Source organism: Heloderma suspectum, chromosome 10 (assembly GCF_057233095.1).
Source record: "Heloderma suspectum isolate Gila_16-S chromosome 10, 16-S_ref, whole genome shotgun sequence".
In the NCBI taxonomy this organism is placed as follows: Eukaryota; Metazoa; Chordata; class Lepidosauria; order Squamata; family Helodermatidae; genus Heloderma; species Heloderma suspectum.
The window spans coordinates 16,921,508-16,942,986 of record NC_139467.1 but is presented as its reverse complement, the minus strand read 5'-3'; the positions used below and the strand labels follow the sequence as shown (position 1 = coordinate 16,942,986).

The window sequence follows — 21,479 nt, the reverse complement described above, 5'->3', positions numbered from 1 at the left end:
TTGCACTCATTTCACATGCCAGCAAGGTGATGCTCAAAATCCTACAAGCTAGGCTTCAGCAGTATGCAAACCGAGAACTACCGGAAGTACAAGCTGCGTTTCGAAGAGGCAGAGGAACTAGAGATCAAATCGCCAACTTTCGCTGGATCATGGGGAAAGCAAGAGAATTCCAGAACAACATCTATTTCTGCTTCATTGACTATGCTAAAGCCTTTGATTGTGTGGATCACAACAAACTGTGGCAAATTCTGAAAGAGATGAGGGTACCAGACCAAGGACAGATACTGAAGCTGAAGCTCAAATATTTTGGCCACCTAATGTGAAGAGAAAACTCTCTGGAAAAGACCCTGATGTTGGGAAAGACTGAAGGCAAAAGGAGAAGGGGACGGCAGAGGATGAGATGGCTAGATAGCATCACGGATGCAATGAATATGAACTTGAGCACGCTCTGGGAGAGAGCGCAGGACAGGAAGGCCTGGCGTGCTATGGTCCATGGGGTCACGAAGAGTCGGACATGACTGAACGACTGAACAACAACAACAACCAGGAGATGCCAGGGGATTGAACCTGGGACTTTCTGCATGCAGAGCACACGCTTGACGTTGGAGCTACTTGGCCCGACTTGCTCAAGCCTTTTTGTACAGTGCGTTTGAATGTTCTTCCACATCCAAATCTCACTGCCCATGGAAAACTAGTCCAATAGGGTTCTCTAGCCTAGGGTATGCCCTATTTTTCTACGTGCAGGCAGTTGAGGTGGGGGAGCAATTACATGTGATTCCACCCCTTACCCCCCAAACCTGGAATTTGAAACGATAGAACCCCAGGAACATTATAGCAGGTGATTGATCTCCACATGTATATCAGTGCTTCATTCTCTTTATATTCTGCCTGCCTTCAGAGAATGGAAAACAACAGCAACCATACAAGCCTGCAGAGAAGGGGCTTTCGCAGATAGAAAATAGGACTCCTTCCATATGTTAAACACTAGCAAATAATAGAGACTTCCTAAATCACTCTGTCTTGTCTGTTGTGTTTTGTCCTTTGCTCTGCAGTTTCTTCCAACATACTGCTGGTGTTAGAATCACACAGAAGTCCCCCATGGCAGAGAAACACCCGACCAGTAGCAACTCTCTAGAGAGAAAACCAGTCCTGATGTCATCTGGTTCATCCTCCAATGAACTGCCCACATCTGGACCTTCCGACCTGCAATCCTTCTCCCTGGGCCGGGTGTCATCCTCGAGCAACCTCTCCTCCTACACTGTGCCTGTGCGCCTGGATGTCCTCTACTTCCTGCTCAACAGCGCCGCCAGAGGGGCACAGATCGCCCTGCCTCCGATGCCTGTTCATGGGGGACAAGGGTCCACCTCCACTCGCCACACTCCAGCTACTCAGTATGCAGGGAACTGCTGCTGTAGCTATAGTGTGCCCAGCTGTGCTGGCGTCCAGCAGCCTAGTGGGGCCCACCATTTTGGAGCAGCTCATGGAGGTCATGGTGGACATGGAGGACAGAATGCTGGAGTCCCAGAGAGCCAAAATAATGGGCACCATTGGGTCAGCGCTGCCCAACGAAACGACGGGAAGGCCTGGCCTGGCTCCAGCCAGCTAAACTCGGCGGGGGGCTGGAAGAGGGCCCAATCCTCAGTGGGCTGGAAGGAGAACCAAAGAGGGGGTGGAGGGGGACGCAGTTGGGACAACTGGCAAGGCCGACAGCCAGATATCAGAAGGTCCTGGGGGGGGCGGAGGCAAGGCATGGCAGAGTCAAATCCCTGGAAGTCAGGACCGCAGGGCTGGAGAAGAGAAGAATCTTCTTTTGGTTCAAACTCTACCAACAGTAAAAGGACCCAAGAGGGGAGCCGTTGGCAGATGTTGCGGGATGCCCCAGAAGCCAAAAGACGTTCGAATGGTGCTGGGCAGGGGTGGCAGAAGAGCCAAGGAATGCAAGAACCATCTAGCTTTGTAGATATGGCTGCAGATGCTGGACTGGCCAAGCCAGCAGCTCAAGATAATGGAGAAGACTGGGAGACTGATTATGAGAGTGGGCAAGCAGTCTCCACTGATCCAGGGATCGTTCCTCATTCTCCCCACCAGAAGGACCAAATTGATGCTTCCAAAGCCAGTGAAGATCGGGAAGGTGAAAGCGCTCCATCTGCTGATCCACGCAAACCGAGGCTAGTGAGCATTCCTCTCCCCGAGTCGACGTCCACGGACCAGTCAGTTCCTGCTGCAGGGACGGAGCCTGCCGCACCTCACATGGATCGAAGCAAGAATGGCGGGTTTGTTAGCTACCTCAAGAGCCTTTATTCTGACCTGCCGGGGAAGTCCAGCTCTGAAGATTCCACGGATCTGGCCATCGACACAGACGTGGAGTCGTCCAAACCTGATGAGGAGGAGTGGTCCCCAGAGGATGTGGCTGGCGAGGAACCAAAATCTATGGAGTAGATCAAGGCCACCCAATTGGCTGGAAGGGGTCTAAGGAAAAAATTTGAGAAGGCGCATGCTGGTTTAGGGCAGGGGGGGTGGGGAGGGGGAACATTTCCCAATAAGTTTGGCCCTCTCTGGAATTTCAGGGCCCCATCTGGTTTGATAAGATGGAAGCGTCAGGGTCAGTTGAGATGTTATAATAAGCCCATGGCTGACCTTTGGTTGTTTTGGCCTGTGTCATAGTTTGCTTGTAGTATAACCAATCATGTGGGGGCTCCACTGCAGGACCTGAGGATAGTTGAGTGTGCCACTGCTCTCCGCTCAAAAGTGGGGTGCGTGGGGGAAAGTCCACCAAATGTGTTAAGAGCCCAGCCAATTCACTGTGAATAAATCCGGGCCGCAAGAAAACACCAAGTGGGAGCTGCGTTTGTGCAAATTGCGCTCTCTGGGTTCTTTGAGGATACCTCAGGAACGTCAAAGCAGTTTCAAATCGGCGTTAACCGCCATGGCTTTCTTCACAGCACCCTGGGGAAAGTTTACTTTAGCAATTCTTTGTTACGGGATTCTTGGTCAACTTCCTGGGGACAGTTCTCTGACCCATGGACTTCTAAACAAGTTTGTGCAAATTGTGCTCTCTGGGTTCCTGGAGGATACCTCAGGAATGTCAAAGCAGTTTCAAATGGGCATTAACCGCCATGGTTTCCTTCACAGCGCCCTGGGGAAAGTTTTCTTTAGCAATTATTTGTTAAGGGATTCTTGGTCAACTTCCTGGGGACGATTCTCTTCCTGTGACCCGTGGACTTCTAGTTTCAAACTCTTTTGAAATTGAAGTGTGGAGTGGTCTACCATGGAGCCGCAGGCTCAAACACAAGAGGCACAAACACCTGTTTCAAATGCTGCCTCTTTTATTGTTTTGATCCATGTTACAACTGCGAGAGATGGCTGCTTAGAACGCCATCCTTGTGGCGTGGTCTCTTCCCCTCTAACCTGTGACGTTTTAAATGGTTTACTGTACAAATGGACGCCATCACACAGGAAGTGCGGTCAGCTGCTGGCAGTGGCTGGGAACATGGATCCACGGTGCGGAGACTGTGTGATGGCAGCCATCTCTGCTGTTAGCCATTCTCAACATTACAGCTTGAGGTAGGGGTGCATGCATGCATGCGCATGTGTAGGACCTAAAGTAGAGATGCTGTTTTTGATGGCACCCCCATTACAATTGTAACGTGTGCTCCAGGCCACAGTCTGTAGTCTTCTTTGTAGTCGAATGTGATCAGAAAAAGGCTACTGTTTAATTCAGCAAATGGACAGTACAATTCCCAACCCATTTAAAGCAAAGAATTTGGATGGAAGCTAGTTGTAGTCCATAGAATCATGCCAAAATGCTGAGTTTTAACTGGGTTGAGGCTGTACATTTGATCTTCACTGTGAAGGATTACAATTTTGATTGTGTTTGGATTTAAAATAAGAACAAGTTACATTTTTTGGAAAACAGCAACGTTTCTTCTAAAACTTTGGTTGGCTTAGGGTGCAATCCTATGCATGTTTAGAAAGAAAAAAGTCCTTGTCTGGCTGGGGACTGCTGGGGGTGGTAGGACTTTTTTCTGTCTAAACATGCATAGGATTGTGGCCTTAATATATGTAGCTGATGTTATATTGATGTTAATTTGGTATCTTGCAGACGTTAATTGCCATGGCACTATTTACTTAACAAGGAAATCCAGAACTGGAAAGCTCAGTGGGTCCACATGCAGATAAACCACATGGGACAGTGATCCAGAGACTGTACCATTTCAGACTCCAGGTGGGGGAATCTCATGTTTCAGTGCTGCCTCTCTTATATGGAAGAGAAGATTTTAGTCTAGCCTTCCCCATAATGTTGTAGTCTTCAATATTCAGGGGGCAGTATTTTTCATGGGAGAAATGTTCAGATATGCAGCAGCAGCACCCCCCCCCCCCCCCGCAGTCTGAAATGGTACCATCCCAGGGATTCTAGACCAGTGTGATTTCTCTGCATGTGCAGATCAGCTCCAGGATGGAAATGTGAACTTAGTGTTGTCACCTGTCTAGGTTGTAAATCTAGGTGTGCTAACCTAGCCGTCTAAAAACTCTTGGGCTTTATATAGGGGTTATTTAAAAAGTTGGGTGGGGGGATATCCCTGTGTAGCTAAGGTAATGTACCTGGGTTGCTTTGAAGGCCCAAGATAAATACAAATGGAGTGATTTGGAGTTTAGAATACATTACTGTATTTACTGTTTCAAAGAACCCAGTTTCCTTGGGTTCAACTTTTTATCCTCTTCAGGCCCATATTGATGAAGATGTGTTGGCTTTTAGTTAATGACACAACAGTTCTTTTTTCCTTATAATGTGTTACTTACTGCAATAAAGTTGGCACTGCTTTAGCAGTGTGACTTGTTTTTGAGCAAAGTTGGTGTGGTTGTATTTATCTCAGCGTGCTTGGCTAGAGTCGTCCTTTTTTATTATTATAGGGATGAACATAAAATGAGGATTGGAGAATGCAGCTGTTTAAGGCTGCTGTGCTCGCTGACTCAGGGCTCAGTCCCCTTGAATTCAGTAGGATCTCCTTCCAGGTATCTGCCAAGCAGTCTGGGTTTCAGGTTTAAATTTGCTGAATTTGAGTGTTCTCTTTTCAACCTGTGTTCCAGCAAACCCAGAAAACCTAAGGGGAGGGGGAAGGATGTCCTCATTTGAGAAGATCAGGAATGGCAGATAAGTTATGGAAAAATCAAGAGGACACATTCCCAACACAATCCGTATCAGCACTTCTGGTTGCCCTTTGAATGGCCAGGACAAAATACAGAGTTGCCACTTACATTCGTCCATAGATAAGCAAGGTCGGCCGCCATTCGCTTCCTCTTTCATGCCGTGATAGGCTACGTAAATACATACGTAGCCTATCACGGCTAACGCAGGGACGCCTTTTGTGTCCCTGCGGAGGCTGTGATAGGCTACGTAAGTATTTACGTAGCCTATCACGACAGGCTAAAAAACCCCACACCATATACGCAAATGGCGGCGGCTACGGCCGCCACCATTTGCGTTCCTTATTTTGGGCCACCTTAGTTTACGTAAATATTTACGTAGACTATTACGGCCAAAATAAATTGGAACGCAAATAGCATAGCGGGCGCTATGTGCATTCCCCTTTATTTTTGCCGTAATAGTCTACGTAAATATTTACGTAGACTAAGACGGCCAAAAATAAGGAACGCAAATGGCGGCGGCTGTAGCCACCGCCATTTGTGTACGCGTTTTTGTGTTTTTTTACCCAGAGCCCTCCGCGGCCGGAAATCCGGCTGTGGATGGCTCTGGCTTGGGCCTGGCTGGCTGCTCCGCGGAGCACAGCTGGCCGGTTGAGGATCCGGGGGGGGGGGAGGAACGGAGCGCCTCCCCCCCACTGCGAAGCAGATCCGCGGAACGGTAAGTGACTTTCGTACATCCCTATATGTGCCTCTGTGGTGTTATGAAAAGGCAGCACATCTTTAGGCATTAATTTTATTATTGCTGTATTTTTTAGGGATGTACGAATCCCTTACCTGCCAGTCTGGGGGGGGCGGTCCGGGGGGGGGGAATCCGTTCCTCCCCCCGGAATCCTCTTTGGACAGCTCTGCTCTGTGGCGATTCCGCGGAGCTGCTGGCTGGCTCCAAAGTGCCAGTGATACGGCCACCATGCCGTATCGCTGGCTGAAGGGGACGACTGACTGCGGATGCAAATGGCGTCCGGGACGCCATTTGTGGCCGTAAAGGCCTTAGTTTAAGGTAAATGCAGCCATTTATGGCTGCATTTACCTTAAACTAAGGCCTTTACTGCCGCAAATGGCGTAGTGGACGCCATTTGGATCCTCAGTCCATCCACCCAGCCAGTGATACGGCAATGGTGGCCGTATCGCTGGCATTCCGGAGCTGGCCAGCAGGGAGGATCTGGCCAGCGAGGATTCCTCCAGGAGGCAGTCTTTTGATCCTCCACAGACTCTGGGGGGCCGGATTCTTTTGAATCCGGCCTCACGGGGGTCGGTGGAGGATTTCTTCACCATCCCTAGTATTTTTACTGTCAGGGAGAAAGATGCTTCTGGGATTTTCTGCCTCAAGTGTCCAAATAGCCTGCTTGGACTTGGTTCCTATGCACCTTGACTTTAGGAGAGGTGGGCACTGTTTGCTGCTCCGTCTCAGGCAGTAAAACGTTTTGGACCGGCCCTGCCCAGCATGTGGCCACAGGGAGGCCTTAGACCTGGCCAGTGCCCTGTTTGAACCGACGTTCAGCCTTTGGACGCTGGAGAGCTGGTGTGATATAACAGTAAGAACAGCTTTCCCCAACCTGGACTCACAGGAGTTAGAATGTTGGACAAAAACTGGGGAGACCTGAGTTCAAATGCCTGCTCATTCATGAAACTCAGCTGGGTGACCTTGAGCCAGTCTCAGTCTCTCTCTCTCTCTCTCTCTCTCTCAGGGCCTACCTCACAAGACAGTTGTGAGGACAACCGTATATACCATGCTGAGCTCATTTGGCCATGGTGGCTGGGAATGATGGGAGTTGGAGTCTTTCAACACATCTGGAGGGCAACTGGTTGGGGAAGCCTGGTTTAAAGTAGTGCAGGGGTTGAGGATAGGTTGTATAGAATTCCCATTTAGGGCCACTAGCTCCAGGTTTGTGATGGGCTAGCTCATTCTGAATTCACCAAAATCAAGGTGGAGAGTCCGGATTTCAGATGGGTTTGCAAAGGGTTCTTAAAAAAGATTCCTGTGAAATATGACCTTCTGTTTCCCTCTTGTGGCTGAATATACCACTACACCCTCATACATTTAGGGCACAATTCCATGCATGTTTAGACAAAAAAGTCCTACAACTCCCCGCATTCCCCAGCCAGCCATGTTGTAGGACTTTTCTCTGTCTAAATGTGCATGGAATTGCGCCCTTAGATTCTGCATTTAAAATACTTGTTTTCAGCATTTATATGCCGCACTTTCTAACAAATATTCAAGGCAATTTAACAAAGGTTCATTAAAATAAAAAAGTGATACAAAATGATAAAACCGAGCAAAATATCCATAAGATGAAGCAAACGTTCTAGAAAAGACTAAAAGGATTTAAAGATAGGCCTGGCATAAAACCTAAGGGTGATGATCTGAACTAAAAGTCAGTGAAACAAAAGTTACTAAAATAAGGGTGGAATGCTATGCATGTTTAGACAGAAAAAGTCTATGCTGGCTGAGGAATGCTGGGAATCATTAAATAAGTTTATTTTGTTTGATATGGAAGAGTCACTCTATAGTGTTTCAGTATCAATTTTGCACACTGTCAGTCCATTCAGGGGGGACGCGAGGACCTACTACAATGCTGTATGATGTACAGATGAGGTTGGTTGGGCAAAATTGGTGTAGGTCAGGAAGTAATGGTTTTAAATAAACCAGGGTGGTGCAGTGGTTAGAATGTTGGACCGGGACTCAGAAGATCCAGGTTCTGGTCCCCACTCTACCATGAAGCTCACTGGGTGACTTCGGGCAAGTCACGGACTCTCAGCCTAACCAACCTCACAGGGTTGTTTTGAGGATAAAACGGACAGGCAGAGGACCGTGTAAGCCACCTTGGGTTCCTTGCAAGAGGAAAAAGGCGGAATATACATGTAATGTAATAAATAAAAAAAAATGGCAGAGAGGAAGAGAGAGAGATTTAGGTTTAAAACATCCAACCCTTTTTTATAAAAGCTGCAATGGAACACAGTGTCCAGGGAAGCTTTTGTAGGATGCCCTTGCCTTGTGAGGCTTTGAGGCACCCCTCCCCAGCTCTTGGCCTAACCTACCTGGCAGGGTAGATGTGCAGAAGGAAAATGGTGTAATCCTATGCTTGTCTTCCTGAGCTCCTTGGAAGAAGGGGAGGACACAAATACTCACTACAATAAGAAACGTTAATGATAACACAATGCGTAGAAGCATGTAGCTGGGCTGGAGGGTGCATTCTAGTTCAACCGTCGGCTCAGTGCTAGAAATCCAGAGCAAAAGCCTCCCTGATGCTTGGCTATTCCAGGCTCTGCTTGAAAATCGCCAGCGAGGGGATCTCCCTGGAGTCACTCACACACTTCCAGTTAAAGTGCCACTGTGGGGGGAGGATAATGGGTTTAGGGCAGGGGAAGGTTCATTCCCCCCCCCCCGCTGTCTGCCGGCCCGCCTGCCCCTGCTTCCATCCCCACTCCCGACATTCTGCGGACTTTGCACTATTTGCTGCCATGCCTAATTTGCACTGCAGATTGTAAGTTCTTAGGGGCAAGGAACTGCTCTTTGCTCTGACACATGCCATGTACAGTGCTGCTATTATCATTTTATTATATTATTGATTTCATTATTATGTAATCTGCTGTTGTTATTATTGCTGGTGCATGGAAGAAAACCTGCGTGAATCTTTTATTATTATTACATTTATATCCTGCCTTTTTTTCCTCTTGCAAGGAACCCAGGGTGGCTTTTATGGTCCTTCTCCTCTCCATTTTATCCTCAGAACAACCCTGTGACGTAGGTTAGGCTGAGGGTCAGTGACTGGCCCAAAGTCGCCCAGTGAGTTTCATGGCCTAGTGGGGCCTAGAACCTGAGTCCCAGTCCAACACTCTAGCCACTACACAACACTGCTGCATCCATCTTCAGTTGTGTTGTGTGCTTATTCTTCAATACAAGGGGATCTAGGAGGATATAGCAGGGTTGCTTCTATTCCCTTTCTGTCCACTGTGAAAAGAAAGTGATTGGCGCAGCTCTCCCCCCCCCCCCCGGCCTCTGCGAGTTCAGGCCAGCCTCTACCGCTTGGAGAGTCAGCAGCTTTCGCTGTGTTAAGTGAATGCAGGGCGGCACTGTGCTGTCTGTGCACATTTGCCTTCTGGAAGCGGCAGCCCCCTCAGTCACCCCGACCCTCCGTCGTTGGCCATTTTCAGTAAGGTACGGGAGAGATTTGGGCAGAGTCAGCTCAAAATGTTGCTGTCGCGGGTGCCTGGAAAAAAGTCGTGGAGGGTCAGTTCAGCGGAGAAGAGAGACAAGCGTGGCAAAAAGCAGCTCCTGGGGCGTGCAGGTAGGAAGGACTAAACTGTCCACCCAAAATACTGCTGGGGCAGGCATACAGAGAAAGAAGGATTGTGCGGCGGGGGGGTGGGGAGAATTAAATCCAACACATGGAGGTTCCCCAGCAAGTCCGGCACGTCAATGGTGCTGAGCATTTCCCCTGAAAAACAGGTCTGACTTCAGAATGCTTACAAGTTTGTTTGTTTATTACTTGCAATATTTATATACTGCTCCACATCAGAAGGTTTTGGAGCGGTGGACAACAAGGTAAAAGAATAAAACAGCAGGTTAAAAGAGTTACAGCATTTTTTTAAAAGACAAATCCCAATAAGGTGGAATTTAATAAACCGCGGCTGGTCATGCAAGGAAGGCCTCTTGAAATAACAACGTCTTCAGGAGGCGCTGGAAGGAACACAGTGTTGGCGCCTGCCTGACTTTCAAAGGCAGGGAGTTTCACAGGAAGGGGGCTACCACACTGAAGGCTCTTTTCCTGGTGGACTCCAACTGGGCGATGGGTCCATTTGAACCACCAGGAACATGCCCTCTGATGACCTCAGTGACCGGGCAGGTTGGTAAAGGAGACGCTCTCTCAGGTATCATGGATGGATCATGCCTTCACAATGAAAGAGGAACAGTGTGGTGTAGCAGTTAGCTGGGCAGGGTTCAAGCAAGCAGAGGGACCTGGGTTAAAATCCCCACTCAGAGGAATATAGAAAACTGCCTTATGCCAAGAAAGACCACAGGCCCGTTTACATCAATATTGCCTACACCCACTGACTGGCAGCTGCTTGTCAGCATTTCAGACAGGAGTGGTTCTCCCCAGCCTGACCTGGAGATGCCAGCTACCAACTGAGCCAGGGACTTTCTGCATGAAAAACATGTGGCCTACCACTGAACTCAGATCTTCTCCTACCCCTCAGTTATGGCCCAATTGCAGTTGCTCGGCTTGGCCTGCCTCACAGGATTGTTGTGAGGGTAAAATGCGGCGGGGGGGGGGAGGGAGATGCCTTTCAGTGAATCCTGCAGTGGGATTTTGGATGCTGCTGTAAGCTCACACACACATATACACACACACACACGGCCAGTCGGCTGATGAACCTGCCACACACAGAGGGCTGGACGGACGCATGATGAGGCAGGGTGACTTGGCTTACCTCACGTAATAGATTTGGGGAGACCATTAGAAGGGCAGTTTACTACTTAGTTTAGATTTAATTTATTATTACATATATTATTTAGCTTATTATGATACTTTGATTGCAATGACTTAGTCTATTTTTCTATTTTGATCATAACGGAGGGAGGCTGCAGGACCAGCCCTACCCTTAGGCAGAATGAGGCAGCCGCCTCAAGGCAGCCAATTCTATTTACTTACTTTACTTATTTAGGATATTCGTATGCCTTCCCATAACAAAAGTCTCAGGTGTCATGAAAAGGCAGCAACTACTTGGTTCTCAAGTTGTTATTATTTTATTGTTTACTGCCAGGGAGGGGGAGAGGGTGGATCTTCTGCCTCATGGGCTTTAGTACTATGCATTGGGATTTGGAGAGGGGCGTGGCTGGGGAGCACACCATTTGCTGCGCTGCCTTGGGAAAGCTACAACTTGTGTTTTTTTAACATCGGGTTCCAAAGCGCCTTGGGCCATCCCAAGCCAGTTGGTGTAGTGGTTAGAGTGCTGGACTGAGGAGATCTGGGTTCTAGTTCCCACTTGGCCATGAAGCTCGCTGGGTGACTTTGGGCCAGTCACTGACTCTCAGCCTACCCTACCTCACAGGCTGGTTGTGAGGATAAAATGGAGAGAAGTAAGCACACCTTGGGCTCCTTGCAAGAGGAAAAAAGCAGGATATAAATGCAGAATAATAAAATGTTCACCCATGTTTTCTTCCATGTGCTAGCAAGAATGATGATGATGATGGGCAGGATAGACATGTAATAATAATAATAATAATAATAATAATAATAATAAATCAGTGTCAGCAATTTGTCTCTTTCCCTCTCCCTCTCCCTCTCCCCCCAACTATCTCCTGCTTTACAGAAACCTGGAACAACGCCCCCAGCACAGCAACCTTTATCCCACCCTTCTCTAACCACTAAGCCCCTCCTCTTATCCCTTCAACTGCTTCCTCAGAATCAGGCAAGAATGTACAGCTTCATGGGCGGGGGCTTGTTCTGTGCCGCTGTGGGCAACATCCTCCTGGTGGTGTCCACGGTGACCGACCACTGGATGCAGCACCAGCTTGCCGGCACCTTCGCTCACCAGGGGCTCTGGAGGTACTGCTTCTCTGGGAAATGCTACGTGCCGATGGAGAGCATTGGTAAGAGATAGCTCCGAGCTGGGCCAGGGCTGGGGTCTGCAGTGGGGCAAGAGGCTCCGTGGAGAACTCTTTCCCTAGGCCAGCTTTCCCCTCCAGGTGGGTTGGGTTACAACTCCCATCACCCCTATCCAGCATGGCTGGTGTGGACAAGGGGAATTGTAGTCCAACAGCCCTGGAGGGCTGCAGGTTGGGGAAAGGTGACCCAGAACTGTGGACTGAGAAGGCTGACGAGGTTGCTGCATGTTGCTGTTGTAGGATGATTTAGTTCGATTGGATTTAGTTTGAGTCACAGTTTTATTTGACTGTGGCTTTTAAGGAGGGTGGCGTTGTGAGTTGGTGAGATTAATTCAGGGGTGTTGAACCTCTTTCAGCTTGAGTGCTGAATTCCATTTTGGAATTCTTGGGGGCCACATTCCAATGATGGGCGGGGACAAAGACAAGAGGGGTGTGGCCGAAATTAAACTGGGTGGAGCTGAAAACGCCAGCATATTTTAGTTTAAAGCTTTTGCTGCCAGTAACTAAACCATAGGAGAGGCATGTCAACCTTTTAGAATGGGGGACTGCCACCCCCCCCCCCACAACTACAAAAGCCAGGAAACCACTAGATGATCAGTGTTTGGGGGAAAGGGGGCGAGGACAGGGGAAAGGGCCTATGCATATCTGGGGAACCCAGAGTGCTGGATTGGGACCCCAAGTGGGATGGATTTGGGCCCTGGTCCTGAGATTCTCAGGAGGAGGGCTTTTTCTGCTGTGGCACCCCGGCTCTGGAATGAGCTCCCTAGTGAGGTTCGCCTGGTGCCTACATTGTACTCCTTTTGGCGCCAGGTGAAGACCTTTTTATTTTCCCAGGCGTTTTAGCATTTCAGCTTTCTAAATAAACTCCTGCACTGCTGCTAGGTTTTATTGTGGTCGTATTGTTATATTGTGGTTTTAATGTTCTATATATTTTAGATTGTTTTCTTGTGTGTTGTTTGGTTTTAATTTTTGTGAACCGCCCAGAGAGCTTCGGCTATTGGGCGGTATAGAAATAAATAAATAAATAAATAAATAAATTCTGCACCCCTGGGTTAACTGAATACTTTCTTTAAAAAATCACTGTAGAGGTGCCGCCTTCTAGTTAATCAGATGGAAATACAGATTTTTAAAATGCAAGTACTTCTAACATCTACATATGGCAATAGAGCTGTGCACAAATGGTCTCTCAAAATTCTCCAGTCTTTTTTGTGGGCAGAGAAACTGCCCACAATTTCACCAAATTTCTCCTAGGGGAGGAGAAATTCTCCAACTGTTTCTCACAGACAGGGCTCACTATTGGCAGGGATTATAGCACAGCTTCTTTCTTCCCCCCCCTAAGCCTTTTTGGTTTATTGCACTGCTCCTGCAAGTGGCAAGAGCATCAACTGTGTTGAGGCTTCCACTCTTCTGAGGCAGAATTTTGAATTGCTTTTAGTGGGTTTTTTGAGCTTAACTAATCCCTGCGAGGTGGACGAGGGTGCTGTGTGTGTTTTCCCTCCCTATTACACATCTTTCCATTCCTCTGCAGTCTCCCAGGCCACCTGCACTTCCTGAACTGAAAAAGCCCCATGGGAGGGATTGCTTCATGATGTCTTCCTCGCGATAGCTTTAATTGAAGTGTGGGAAGCTGAGGAGGCTGCAGGCTGCCACAGAGATTATTGTAAAATGAAAGACAGGACAATCATGCACACTCCATGGCCACCTCATAAGTAAATGACGGACAAGAACCCCAAACCTAGCCCATGAGATTTCTCCGAAATTTCTTCTCCTTTGAATTCCTTTGTGAAAGCATTTTCTTTCCGATCAAATTGAATGAGAATGGTCGAAAAACTTGTGGGAGACATTTTCAGCACAGCGCTACATGGCAAGCACCATCCAGAAAGAGGGATTCCCCTTTGCTTCCGCATTGAGCACCAGGTTGCCCTCCAGACGTCTTGGACTGCAATTCCCATCAGCCTCAACTAGCATGGCTAATAGTCAGGGATGATGGGAGTTGTCAAAATATCTGGAGGGCACCAGATTGCTGCCCCTGATGTAGCTAGTAGTAATAATCATAAATGGTTCTAGTATCTGTCTCTTGCTTACACATGAGCTGCTCCCAGTCTTATTCCCTGTAGCCTACTGGAATGCCACCCGGGCCTTCATGATCATGTCCGCCCTTTCCTGCTTTGCGGGCATCATCACGGGGATCCTCTCCTTTGCCCAGTTCTCCACCTTCCAGCACTTCAACAGGTCTTTTGCTGTCGGCATCCTCTTCTTTATTTCCAGTAAGTGCCTTTTCTCTCATTGTTTCCTCCTTTTCAAAGCACTGGGGCTCGATCCTTGCAAATACCCAGAGGCAACTGCAGAGATTTCTGGGTGCTTTTCAGTGGCCAAAAGGCTCAAAGGATTGGCCAGAGACACAACTGTGTGAACAGAACGCTGGACTGAATGGATCCTTGGTCTGATCCAGCACGGCTCTTCTTGTGTCCTTATGATCTTGTGACACAAGAGTGGGCAGCTTAAATTTAAGGCAGTTATGCCTAGTGGAATGCTCCCTTTTTAAAAAAAGTACCTTGCTAACAGGCCTGGCCCAAGATTTTGAGGGATCCTGGATAGGCTGCCCTCTGTGGGCCTCACCAGTGCCAGCTGCCATTTGGTTCCCCTGGTTGTGGTGGTAGTGATTCAGCTACCAGGCGTGCTAGCCTCTCCCCCTAGCGTGCGAGTTTGCAAACTTACCTGGTGTCAAGTGTCCAGCCCATTGTAAGTCACCTCCATCGGCACCAGGTTAGCCGGTGCTTAAGGCAGCATGAGTGGAAGGAGGTAAGGTAGCTTCCAACTGCAGCTGCAGACCTCCCCCTCCCCCTCCCCCTCTTGCATTCACGTTCTTTTTTCCCAGCAGCGGCAGCCCTGTAAGAGGCTAGCCTGACCCATATGAAGACTGTTGCTTCCACCACTGGATAGACCTGTGAGCAATCTCACAAGGAGGAGGAGGGCAGCCACCAGCCTCCCGCTCATGGTTGTGAGCAGGCATATCTGGTGGGGGTAGCTAGGTAGGTTGGAGAAATCTGCAGTGGAAACAAATAAGTTTGGATTTTCATGAATCTGACCTGTGGATTCAGCAGTGGACCAGCTTTTCCCCTGTCGGGCAGATTCCATGGATTTGTGGACCGTTTTTCTAACTTTCCCAAATTTTGCACAAATTTTGTCATAGAAAAATGCGCATTAAAAAAAACACAGCGAAAAATGTGCATTTCCTCCATAGGCTAAAACATGAAAATGCTCATTCTGGAGGAATCTGTGCATTTTTGCACTTGCAAATTTGTGCAAATGCACATCTGCACAAATTCAGAAACAAAAAAAAATTGATTCTGTCCATGGGCGGAGGATAGAATGAAAGGTGCCTGACAATCCACGGAACACAGATGGAACAGATTTTACACATTCCATATATCCCTAGTGGCAGCTCTATAATGCGCCAGGAGTTGAGCACTGGTTCAGTTCCTGGCCTATTATAACACCGCAGTCATCTGGTATATGAAAGGTTCTCTCTCTCTCACACACAGATGCGCACACGCATTCTCACTCTCAAAAGGCTCCTTCAGACACGACTACCAATTCTCATCAGTATCCTACTCTACCTTTCCAGATGTTTTGGACAACAACTCCCAGCATTCCTGACCATTGGCCACACTGGTTGGGGCTGATGAAAGTGGATGTCCAAAGCATCTGGAGGGCATCAGGTTGGGGAAGGCTGTCTTACTCTGAAAGACCCTGTCTGCTGCTTATCTCTTTCTCTCTGCAGTGCCGGCTCCAAGTGGCAGAAAGTGGTGGTGGGGATGCAAGCATTTGGCAACCGTTCTCTGCTAGGGATGTGCGAGAATTTCATTCGTGCTCACAAAACAGTCGAGCATGCCCTGTTCTCAGCCTCAAACATAAGTGCGAGCAGGAGATTGTGTTCTCCAAAAATGTTCGCAAATTCCCGAACACACGTTCGCCTTCAAAAATTGTGCGAATTTTAGAGAAAAAGCATGCATTTTCACACTTTAGTCTGGGGAGGAAAGTTGTGCAACTTTGAAAAATGCTCAACCTTTTTCAGGATTTCCCCATTCGATTGTGTTCGATTTGCGCAATTTTCCCGTTTGCGCAAATTGAACAGTGATCACAAGCGCTTGCGGAAACTGAAGGAGACTTGAGCACCAAGTTGATGCTTGGAGAATCTGGGTGAACGTGAAAATTGCGTGTTTTCCCATCTGCATTCTCAGCCCAATGCAGGTATTCTGGCTGCTCCTGCTGGTTCGTGAAGCTGCGACAGGCCTGATGGAAATAGCTTCCGCATCCCCCCCGAGAAATGACTGCCAGACCATTTCATCTGCTCATCGGACTGACAGTCTCTTTCTTCTGTTCCCTTCTCCCAGCAATATTCATCCTTCTAGCTATGGGAATTTACACTGGGATCACGGTCAATGTCCTGGGCAAACGGCTTGGTGATTGGTGCTTCTCCTGGTCTTACATCTTGGGCTGGGTTGCCCTCCTGATGACCTTCTTTGCAGGTACCAGTTACCTTTCCCCTCTTGAGGAACTAGGGCTGCCCAAAGAAAGGGTGGTTGCAGTCGTTCTTGGGCATGGCAGGATGCACCCTTCCCCAAAGTCAAATTGATTCCAGGGCAGGGACTAAGGAGGGCGCATGATGCTGCAATCTTGGTGTAGCTAAGCAGGTCTTAGTGTGGATCAGTAACTCAGGGCCCCCCTAACCCTTTTAGGCTGGTGGGCACATTTAGTATTATGAGAAAATGTCATCGGCACTATCACAAAATAGCTGTGCAATGGGGGGAGGGGGTGTCTATCCACCAAATGGCTGCCATGGCAGGCACAGCCAGTCACAAAACACTGGTTCTTCACAGCACCGGGGATCATATGGGGTCCAGAGGCATTTGGAGGAAAGGAATTTAAGATGGCGGGTGGCTGTAAGGCAATGTTTTACTTTGCAATCTCCCGAGGTAACCCCTCTAACTTTTTATTAAAAATAATAATGGGAGGAATGTGGGACCTTGGCAGACATCAAAGGAGGTGCCTGTAGGCACATTGGTGTTCACAGGCACACCTTGGAGCACCAACTGGATGGGAGAATGCTTAGGAGCTGTAGGTATCCTGCCTTATTTTCCATGGAAGAAAGGCAGGATGTAATCACTAATTTCCTCAAGGGTAGGCCAGAATTTAACAACTGGAAGATATACCTAATCCTTTAAAAACAACAACAAAATGGAAATTTTAGGGACTGAACCTAGCACCTTTGACATCCAAAACACCTGCTTTACCATATCAGCTATGCTCCCTCCCCACAAGGCGTTCTGTGTAAGGGTGCTTTGGTTTGCTTGCTTGCTTGCCTGCTTGCCTGCTTGCTTGCCTGCTTGCCTGCTTGCTTGCTTGCTTGCTTATTTATTTATTTATTTATTTATTTTCATTTCATTTCATTTCTATACCACCCAATAGCTGAAGCTCTCTGGGCAGTTCACAGAAATTAAAACCACAAAGCACAGTACAAAACCATATAAAATATGAAAGCTTAAAACTACGCTATAAAAGTGTACAACCAGAATAAAACCAAGCACACCCAGAATAAAACCTGGTTATCGCTCTCAGGTGTTCTGCACATTTTATTGTTTTATTTTATTGCAGGGGTGCAAAAAGTGCTGCCTTTCAATCCATGCCTGGCTGCCCCTGAGACCCCCAGCGTCTGCTGCTGCCGAAAAAAAGGGGAAAAACACTCTAGGAACAGGCTCTGCCATTCTTGCTGTAGAACTAGAAGTCTCATTTCTAGAGCATCTTAGGAGGTGGCGCTCAAAGGTTCCTGCCTCCTTCCCAAGATGGTCTAGGACTGAGGCTTCTATGTCAGGAAGTTAGAACTCCCCCCCCCCTTTTCTGGTGGAGGAAGGGGAAGGGTTGAAGCCATGAGTGAGTATGTGTGTGCATGTGTGAGCTAGTGGAGGAGACACAAGTGTATGTGTATTTGAGTGTGAGTAATTTGTGTGATAAATTACCCCCAAGGGCATGCAGCACAAGTTGTCCACTCCTGCTGTAAACAGGAAAGTTTTAAAAAAAAGTTAGAATATGTATACAAAAAAAGCACTGTGTGTGTGTGTGTGTGTGAGAGAGAGAGAGTTGTATGTGAATGTGTGTGCATTTATGTGTGTGCACATGCATCTACAATCCCTGCCACTCCATCAAACACTTGAATTATTGTACTTACCTGTTTGCATTATGCTGTAAGATAGATTGGGGGCTCTTGTAGAATAGAATAGAATAGAATAGAATAGAATAGAAGGGTTGGAAGGGGCCTACAAGACCATCAAGTCCAACCCCCTGCTCAATGCAGGAATCCAAGTCAAAGCATCCCTGACAGATGGCTGTCCAGCCTCGTCTTGAATGCCTCTAGTGTGGGAGAGCCCACCACCTCCCTAGGTAGTTGGTTCCATTGCCATATTGCTTTAACAGTCAGGAAGTTTCTCCTGATGTTCAGCTGGAATCTGGCTTCCTGTAACATGAGCCCATTATTCTGTGTCCTGCACTCTGGGATGATCGAGAAGAGATCCCGGCCTTCCTCTCACTGACAACCTTTCGAATACTTGAAGAGCGCTATTCTACCCCCCCCCCCCCAGTCTTCTCAAGGCTAAACATGCCCAGTTCTTTCCATTTCTCCTCATAGGGCTTTGTTTCCAGTCCCCTGATCATCCTTGTTGCCCTCCTCTTGTAGCCAAATGGCAGGATAGAAATGTTAACATAATAAATAAAGCCCAGTTTGAAGTTGTCATGTGGGTATGTTTGTGTTTAGGGATGTATGAGAAAGTTGTTACAGTTTGGTTTGGATCAGGATTAACCCAGTTGCACCCGTGGGACTGAACATGGACACGAACTTGCGATCCGTACATTTCCAAGCTTGCAATGTGCTTCGCGGAGAAGGAAATGTGTTCGACAGAGGCACAAAATGCGTTGAAAAATGCACAAAAACATAGTTTAATCAATGCATTGAAAAATGCACAAAAGCAATGTTTCGTGCATTTTAAGCAAATGCACAAAAACATAGTTTAATCAATGAATGCATACATTTCAAAGATGCACACAATTGATCTGTACATTTGAAAAAATATGCACAAGCATACGCACCAATCTTCATGTGGAAAGAAAAAAAGCGAAGATCACGATCTAAGGTGGAATTTGGAGAACTTCAACAAGCTTGCATTTTGCTTGCATGCATATTTTATTTTATTTATTACATTTCTATACTGCTCAATAGCACTCTGGGCAGTTCACAACAATCAAAAACATAAAATACTAGACGATAAAATACAATATAAACGTTTAAAAGTTTAAAACTACAGTATAAAAAATAAAAATAATAACCAAGTAAAAGCTAGCAGCTAGATTTAAAATACAATACCAGATTTAAAACAGAAATTGAAAAACTAAAATGACTGGGAAAATAAAAAGCTCTTCACTTGGTGCTGAAAAGAGCACAATATGGCACCAGGCTTGTCTCTCTGGAAAGCTCATTTCACAACCGGAGTGCCACAGCAGAAAAGGCCCTCTTCAAAGGACCTCACTTCCTTTGGTGGGGCTCCTGGAGAAGGACCATTGAAGATGATCTTAGGGTCCAGGTAGGTTTATCCGTACTGGTTTTATGATGCCTTTCGCTGTGACAGTGCAGTTTGCCTCCAACATGCAAGGATTACATTAAATCTCCCTCTTTCCCTTCTCTTCCAATCTGCAGGTATATTTTACATGTGTGCTTATCGGATGCATGAGTGCCAGAGACTGGCTGGGGCCTGCTAAAATTGATTCTGCAATGTTTAATACACCCGCCTGTGGAGAGGGGGAGGGGACCAGTCTTGGGTGCAAATACTTCCTTGAGAAATGCTGATCATCGAAAAGCACAACATTGACTGAGAAACACATCCTTTGACCTGTTTTCAGTGTAGTGTCGAGGCAAAGAGCATAAGCTGGAAGTCAACAGCTCATCTTTCAGCCCAGCCACGTAGTTGCTGCATGATTTGACCTTTCAGCCCCAACTCCATCATCTGTAATATAGGGAGAATGATATTGTTTTACCTTACAGGGTTGTTGTAAAGGTTACTGTAAGGTGATGCATTTGACGTGCTTGGAGAAGGCGCGTTTCCCAGAATGGGTAGCCTCCCTACCCATTGTGAAGCTGTTGAAAGTACAGAGCCTTGATCCATTAAAAAGGTGGTAACTCTGCCCCAACCATTTGTCATTCTTACTGATTTCAGTGTCAAAGCTTGTTTGAGACAAATAATCCCAGGTCACTAAGATGTCATGTAGTGGAAGAGAGGAACTGTTGGCCTTGCTCCTTTCAGATACTCTACTAGAAGCCTTCCCACACATTACATCTGGTTCAGACAATAATTCCAAACCATGGTTTGTGCTAACTGTCATTTAGACCTCAAACCATGATCTGTGTTACATACATATGTATGGGCAAACCATGGTTTGTATTGTTACCCACTTCCTTTGCCTTACCCGAGAATCCCTGGATGTCCAGAACAGCAGCCTCTGAGAGGAGAAACATACCTCAAACCATAGTTTATCAGTTCAGATATAATGCTAAACCACAATTTGCACCAAACTGGTTTGCAAATGAACTTCAAAATATAGTTTCAGGCCTCCTTTGATGGCCATTCACAAACCACACATTTGCAAATGTCTGGGCTTAAACATTATGCCAAACCATGGTTTGCCACATGACCCTTTGTTGTTTTTGCTGCAACAGAGTAGCATGGAAGTTGTTACCCTTTTTTGTTATCTGTTGAACTGAACTTGGACATTTTGCAAATTACCAACATCTACCTTCCACAATTCTCATCAGTATCATTGTATTTAGTATAAGCATGGTATCTTGCCTTATGATTCCCTCTTTAATGTAATTGAGAAGAAAATGTCCAAATGCCAATAGGAATTTTTTAATCAGTAATGTTAGGCATTCAACAACAGGAGGTGCTGTTATATCATTTTACAAGTTCTATTTCTTTGTGGGCAGTCAGAAATAGGAATGTAGGAGAATGACATTTCAGTTTGCAAATAATCAGAATCTGTTGCAAATGGGAGCACTTTTTTTTTTGGAAAAGCTCACACATTCCCTAACTTGTGATCGTGTTTGAAAGATGCATACTTTTTTTCCCCTTCAAAAATGCACACTTTAAAATGCACTTAAAAAAAACCCCAAACACATTTTCATGCTATAGTCCATGGAGATGGGCACACTATTGAAAAATGTGCACTTTTCCCATTTGAAATGCATAATTTTCCTGTGGGGGGGGGGAAGGTCACAAACAAAAATGGGAGCAAGCTTTGAAATGGAGTTCGGAGAATCTGGGCCAATTTTTGTACCCCTGGGTGTCCCATCCCTACTCAGAAACAGAATGTTCTTTCTGTTCATTTAAGACCAGAATTTGCCCTGTTCACAAATGCGAACACGGGCAGTTTTTGTAGTCAAAGGTTGCACATCCCGAGCTTGTGATGCTTGTTTGTACTTTAGAAAAATGTGCACTTTAAAAATGTGCATTTTCACACTTTAGTCAATGGGGGGAAAGTACGTATTTGGGTGCTCACTTTAAAAATGTGCACCGAAATGTATACTTTTCCTGTTCAAATGGGAAAAAAGCCCTACAATCAG

At 46.9% G+C, this 21,479-nt stretch overlaps 1 protein-coding gene across 1 annotated transcript; it reads left to right on the top strand.

Annotated features, from left to right (window-relative positions):
• The first annotated feature begins 1,098 nt into the window (after positions 1-1,098).
• LOC146337831 (uncharacterized) lies at positions 1,099-20,048 on the top strand. Its single transcript, XM_084816321.1, has 7 exons — positions 1,099-2,435; positions 9,310-9,491; positions 10,419-10,456; positions 11,611-11,797; positions 13,915-14,079; positions 16,210-16,344; positions 19,560-20,048. The coding sequence occupies exons 1-7, from the start codon at positions 1,099-1,101 to the stop codon at positions 19,619-19,621; spliced, it is 2,106 nt and encodes a 701-aa protein (XP_084672447.1). The 3' UTR covers positions 19,622-20,048.
• The last annotated feature ends 1,431 nt before the right edge of the window (positions 20,049-21,479 follow it).

Coding starts and splice junctions, on each gene's coding strand:
- LOC146337831 (XM_084816321.1), top strand. CDS start 1,099: ATGGCAGAGAAACACCCGACCAGTAGCAACTCTCTAGAGAGAAAACCA. Junction 10,457..11,610: donor CTCACAGGATTGTTGTGAGG/GTAAAATGCGGC, acceptor CTGCTTCCTCAG/AATCAGGCAAGAATGTACAG. Junction 14,080..16,209: donor CATCCTCTTCTTTATTTCCA/GTAAGTGCCTTT, acceptor CCCTTCTCCCAG/CAATATTCATCCTTCTAGCT.